The 6,568-nt window shown below is 34.0% G+C and overlaps 1 protein-coding gene across 1 annotated transcript; it reads right to left on the bottom strand.

The window, feature by feature from the left end:
• Positions 1–1,293: 1,293 nt before the first annotated feature.
• LOC110036594 (ABC transporter A family member 2-like) lies at positions 1,294–3,792 on the bottom strand. Its single transcript, XM_020741076.1, has 4 exons — positions 3,483–3,792; positions 3,327–3,407; positions 2,553–2,729; positions 1,294–1,600 (listed from the first exon to the last, which is right to left on the bottom strand). The coding sequence occupies exons 1-4, from the start codon at positions 3,786–3,788 to the stop codon at positions 1,358–1,360; spliced, it is 807 nt and encodes a 268-aa protein (XP_020596735.1). The 5' UTR covers positions 3,789–3,792; the 3' UTR covers positions 1,294–1,357.
• Positions 3,793–6,568: the final 2,776 nt, after the last annotated feature.

Genomic DNA, 6,568 nt, shown 5'->3' with positions numbered 1-6,568 from the left:
AAGGAAGTGGGCGGCGGGTAATGTCTGTTCAAGACGTGGGACCCACGAAGAAAGGAGGTTATCGACCGTCCGATTTCAACGGTCGATTGCCTTCGGATGGGTGACCGTTGGAGACGATATTTAAATTCTTTATTTAAGAACTAATAGTTTAATAAAACCCTAAACAGCGATAGTGTGAGCACCTCACGACTTCTCGCCTTCTAAATTTGTTTGGCTTAGAATATAAAATTATATTAAGCTGTAAATATTTGGCTAATGCCCAATAATTAACAGATTTGAATGTTTTCATTTTTAAAGGAAGCATTTACATTATATATCAATTTTTTTTTTAAAAAAATTGAATTTTAATGACAATTAAATTAAAAATTAATGATTAGTAATTAGAGTATGCTTTAAATTTATGTCTCCTGATTGAAGAGAAAATTCTCTACCAATTTCTCTACGAGCCTTGCACTTATGCCACCCAATTCCTATGTATTTACATATTTACCATCTAAATTTTGTTTTTCACAATTAGATCACCCAAATCTTTTAAATCACATCCAAAATATTATCATATTAACTATTTTTAAATAAATACATGTTTTCATGGGAATTTATTGTGAATTTTGTTGTTTGGGTGAAATTTTTTAAAAAATAGAGTTAATTTTGCAAATAGCAAAATTTCAAGTGATGTAATTATCCTTTTATTATTATTATTTTTTTTTGCAACAAACAGCTATCAGAGTCATTCACATAAATTCATCATTTAACAAGAGTAACACTGCATATTCACGAAAAATTATTCCATACGGACAACGCATACAGAGATGCATGCGCTGTCCGATCTCAACCGTCGAATAGATTTTTTCTTTTAAACAAAAAATTAAAAATGAGACCCACCGAAATACACATTTGCTCTGATCGACGGTCGAGATCGGACATCGCATGCACCTCTGCGCTGTCGAATATTTCTTGAACTATAATTTGAGCAAAATATCATTTTTTCATTATAATCGAACATTGAAAGTTGCACAGAGCTTCATCATATCAGATAAAGTTGATAAATAACAATTACATGGCAGTATACAACCAATCATATGCTGGGCTGAATAAATAAATGTAAAGCACAATCTTCATAATTCAGTTATTTGTTAAATTTTGGGACATTTAAATACACACCACATACTTCTTATGTATTTACATATCTAAGCTTTTATATTTACATATAGCACTTCACCTAAACATCATATGAAAAATATCACAATTACTATATCTTTTGAGTGTAAATAATATCAAATTTTGCGTGTCAGATATGCGAATAGATGAGAATTGTGGTATGTATGTAAATTTCCCTTTATTTTTTGAATAAAAAGAATCATTTATTCAGAATTTGATGTGGGTCAATGACAAATCCAGTCCTTGATGCAGAATTTCTAATACGTTTGGAATTATTTTCTGGAATTTGTATATTTGGTGGTATAGAGATTTCAGGCGAATGGCCTGAGATGCAGAGATTACCAGAATCATCCTGTTCCCAGTAGACTTCCACCATAAAACCTCTTGGATTATCTGCTGTTTCTGTTCCAGGAATCCCCACAAATCTTGAACCCTTTGGTATCTGAAAGAGATACCAAACAAATATTTAAATAATCTACTTATAAGGTCTATTTACATCAAATAAATGATTATAAGAATATCATATGTGACAAGTTATCTCAAACTTTAAACCCTTCCAAGTTGTGGTTACAATTTATCATAAAATAATCCCCTGATTATTTACATGAGACGATTATAGAGTATATAAGAGTGTCAAATTAGAGTTTGTTTGTGGCAGTTGCAGCTGTTCGAAGAAAGATTTATAGCAGAAGAAGGTCAAACTGTTAGGAGTTACAACACTTAAAAAGGTCAGATTGCAGATTGCAAAACACAGTTTTTCGCTGTAATTTTTTTTTTTCAAAAAACAAGCAAAACGAAGTTTTGCCATACACAAAAAAGCGCTGTGCGGCACCGCACCTCGACCCCAATGCACTCTTAGTTTTCAAACTTTTTTTTAATGTGCGTTTAAATATTCATATAATTTTAGTCGTATTAAAAAAGACTGAAAACTAAATTGGTGTTTTCATAAATGTCGGGATTAAAATGATAACCTGGAAAGAGTTAGGGGACCATTTTTAGATGAGCTTAAACGCACAAATAGTAAGAACTTATCTAGGAAAAAAATCTTATTTTGATTGTCATGTGAAATTGACCTTAAACTAAACCAAGTGTGGTTTTATCATTTACTTGAAAGAGTCAACTAAACAAGATTATACTATTGCCCCAAATTCCTTCTATTTACGAGAGTAGATGTTAATAATAGTATAGTTCTCCACTAACCTCATCATGTATTCTCTGTTTTATCCTTATTAATAAGGGGCATTTGCTACATACCACACAATTCTTAGGTATTTGCATATCTAACAACTAAATAGAATTGTGGGTGTTAGATATGTAAATACATAAGAATTGTGAGGTATGCATGTGAATTCCCCTTATTAATGCTAGTAGAATTACTTAAAGAAGCACAATACCTGAATTGAAGGTCCGGATGATAAATTTAGCGTCACCATGGCCCCATCGATGGCCGCACTTTCTAGCTCTGCCTGTTTCGCAATGCTCAGGAAAACCTCTTCGAGCGTTGTAAGACCAAGTTGAATGTCTGAGATTCCAAGTTCATCCTCTCTATCTTCAAGCTCAGCAAAGAAGTCCTGATCAAGAAATATATGTAAAAAAAAAAAAAAAAAATTCTCTCTTTCCATAGGGGATGATTTACATATATACCACTTAATTCCTATGCATTTACTTACATTTCCAACACTTAATCTTCATTTTTTACATAGATGCCGCTTTACTAGGCATGTAAAGGTGTATTTCACATTTTAAAAGTCAAACTAGGGGTATTTTCTTGTGATCTAGAGAAAAAAAAAGGGAAACTTGCGTTATCTACCACACAATTTTTATGAATTTACATATCTCACAGCTAAACTATCATATTTACATTCATAGCACTTGGTGATTTAAATCTATGGATGGGAAGGTGTATTTCACTTCTAAAAAGTGACGACAGTACTATTTTTTATGTGATATTTTAAGGATTTGAGGGGTATGTCTGTAAATATGAAAGTTTACATGTGAGATATGTAAATACATTAGAATGTGAGCTTAAGTATGTAAAAGCCCCTACAAAAAATTTGGGTGGTATAAATGTAAAAAAAAAAAAAAAAAAAAGTTTACGTGTTGGAAATATAAACGCATGAGATATGGGTGGTATATATGTAAATGCCTCCAAAGTACATTCAACGTACCGGTAATAACTTCTCTTTTTCGCGGGGAATGACGAATGTTAAAAACGACTTATTTTCATCTTTTGCCTCCACATCTAGATGCTGTAAATTGCAAATTTATATCAGAGATTTGCATGGCGATAATTTCTCATTAGCTTCGCTTATATTGCGACTTACATGTTTGAAGAAATGCTTCACTAGCTGAGCTTTACGCTCATGGGTAGCATCCAGTTCTGCGTCAACAGGAGTTGTTTGTCCGGGAACACCTCCAACAAAACTAATATTAGCAATATAACCCGTTCCGAATTTCGACTTCAACCTTATAGAGGTTCCTAAACACCTCAATCTTCCCTTCGCCATGATGGCAATGCGATCGCTTAATATGTCGGCTTCCTCCATGGAGTGAGTTGTCAAGACTATAGCTCGTCCCTTCTTCGCATTTTCGATAATGTCCCAAACATGTCTTCTGCTGATTGGATCCATCCCAGTAGTCTAAAACAAATAGAATTTTGACTTAGATATACCCTAAACAAAGAAATAAGAAAAGGGGCGTTTACATACATACCGCACAATTCTTATGTATTTATGTATCTAACACAACTTTAATTACTACATCTATATCATCCAAATCTTTCATATTGCATAAAAATATCACTATTTTAAACTTTCAAAAGTGAAATACACATACATAGATAAAGTGGTGTGTATGTCAATTAAGATTGAATAGGTGTTAGATATCTAAATACAAAAGAATTGAGTGATATGTATGTAAATTTTCCATAAGAAACGTAAAAGACCATCAGAAGAACGGGCATATTTCTTGAAAATTAAAAATTGATTGCAGAAACAATATGATTTCCCAACAAAAGATTGCAGGATCATACAAGCCTGCAATTATTGATCAAGAAATATGAGCATGACTACAAAGTTACAATGATCTCCATGGCAATGAAGGTTTCAAGTTTCTTGCACTAAACCAGAAAATATTTGAGGCATTTACTTACATACCAACCAATTCCTATGTATTTACACATCTAACACCTAAACTTTAAATTTTACATTTATACCATCAAATCTTTCATATCACATCAAAGATATCATTATTACTAACTTTTTAAAAGTGAAATACACTTTTTTCATGCATAGATAAAGTTTTATTAACATAAATATTGATGTTGAGGTATTAGATATGTAATATAGGAATTGTGTGGTATGTATGTAAATCTTCTAATAACTTGCTTGACTTCCATCTTTACTTGTCTTTTAGCACCACCATTGAAATGCTGTTTCTTAAATAATACAAGACTTACAAAGAAGACTAAGATGGATATTTCAGCAAAAACATAAATCCCCAATCCCGAGGCGAATAAGGTGAAGAATATAAATTTATAACTAAAAATATTTTATTCTAGGTCATTGATTTTTGGAGATGATTCCAAGAGTTATTATTTATCCATTAAAGGAAATTAACCCAAATTTAACTTTATAAATACCATTGTAAGGGTCATTAAAATCTCTACAAGATCGAGAACAAACAAGTATACATCTCAATTTAATTTTTAAAGAAAAAATCAAGAAATAAATAAATTCAAAATGATGTTCAAACCACATATAAGGTCAAGTTCATTGTTGTACATCAAATAAACGACTGCATGAATCTCAAGGAATCCAATGGACAAAATTTACAAAGGAGCACAGAGTAATAGGACCAATGAGCAGTAGACCGAAGGCCTGCGGGCAGAAGGTCAAAGGTCCCTCAGCAGAAGACTAACAGTCCAATATCAGAAGACAAAGCTCAGTTTTTTAGCCGGGTTCGAAGACCGGCCGAGCAAAGGCCATCCGAGCCAAAGATCAAAAGTATCAAAACGAGTGGAAACATCAATTTATTTGTTGTCATAATCCGACTCTAAAAAAGAATTCAACAACGGAAGCCAACTCACAGACGACCCCACAGTTCTTTGTCAAAAACTGGCCACAACACACTCAACAAAACATCCTGAAGGATCTCACTTGTCAAGAAGTGAGCTACCTATAGGACTATGATAATTTACTCTCTGCCTGATAGCCTAATTTTATTTCACCCACAGGAGTTTCATATCTTGGGAATTGGGATTGGTGGTCAACAACCAAAATAATAAGGCCAACCCAATCAAGTTAGACCAACTCGAAGAACAATGAAGGTTGACCAATAACCCAATACAATACATGTCATGAAGAACCAACCGAGTCATAGGAGGGCCAAACCAAAGACTCAAATATATAAAATACCGATAATAACCTGTACAACCCCCATTAAAACAAGAGCATAATTGTAACTTCATATGTTGTACCCTCTTCCCTATAAATAGAAGATCATGTCATAAATAAACAGTTACACACTTCTTTCAAAGTAATGTTCATTACTGCGCTTTTCTCTATCTCTTGTTCTTTCTCTCTCTCACGTCTTAAGCATTATTCCTTGGGATTGATTCACAGACAAATCAAAATTCAACATCCTAAAAGATGCGATAAGCATAAATTATGTTAGCAACAAGAAAAGGAGTAGCACAACAAGAAGAAGTCCACAATAGAGACACCGCCAACATAGAATGCACTAGAGAATTTGTGTAGCAGCAAATCAAGGAGCTAAAAGACCAAATGATGGAAGCCCTCAGAGAAATAGCAACTCGTGGAAGGCAGCAAAATCTCCGAGAGCATAAACAACTTCGAGAAGAAGAACCAGTGCCCAACGCCTGAAGGGTGATTCAGGGCCCAGAATGGGTTAGATACTCTTAGCACCAAGACAGTATTGGATCGACACTGATGGACAGGCAACAATTCAGGTGAACCAAAGACCCCACCAACTATAGAACCAATTCTCTAAGCATATTTTTGAAGCTGAGCCCTTGGAGAGATTTAAGATACAATCACTGGAATGCAATAAGGGTCGGATTGATCTAACTGATCCCATAGCATCCTTCAAGACGATTGTTTGTTTGTTGCAGATCACATATGCGTTGAAGTGTTGATTGTTTTGTACCACGCTGAGGGAATTGGCCCTTAGGTGGTTCAACAGACTGCCAGCTGGAGAAATTATTTTCTTTAAAGATTTCAAAAGGATTTTTGTAACATTTCACAACACCCAAAGCCGCAGAAAAGTTCACAAGCCCTTTTGCAGATCATGCAGGGACAAAACGAGAGCCTCTACTCATTTGTTACTTGATTCCAAAAGGAGATGCTAAAGGTGTGACATCTAAAACATGCAGTAGCATACACAACTCTAG

The sequence above is a fragment of the Phalaenopsis equestris genome, unplaced genomic scaffold (genome assembly GCF_001263595.1).
Source record: "Phalaenopsis equestris unplaced genomic scaffold, ASM126359v1 Scaffold208950, whole genome shotgun sequence".
Taxonomy (NCBI): domain Eukaryota; kingdom Viridiplantae; phylum Streptophyta; class Magnoliopsida; order Asparagales; family Orchidaceae; genus Phalaenopsis; species Phalaenopsis equestris.
Note: the sequence above shows the minus strand (reverse complement) of the source record. Positions and strands in the feature narration are given on the sequence as shown.

What these genes read in the sequence shown, in the direction of transcription:
- LOC110036594 (XM_020741076.1), bottom strand. Translation starts at nt 3,788, where the DNA reads ATGGATCCAATCAGCAGAAGACATGTTTGGGACATTATCGAAAATGCG. An exon ending in TGAAGCATTTCTTCAAACAT is followed by an intron (nt 3,408 to 3,482) that starts GTAAGTCGCAAT and finishes TGCAATTTACAG; the next exon opens with CATCTAGATGTGGAGGCAAA. An exon ending in AAAAAGAGAAGTTATTACCG is followed by an intron (nt 2,730 to 3,326) that starts GTACGTTGAATG and finishes TTTCTTGATCAG; the next exon opens with GACTTCTTTGCTGAGCTTGA.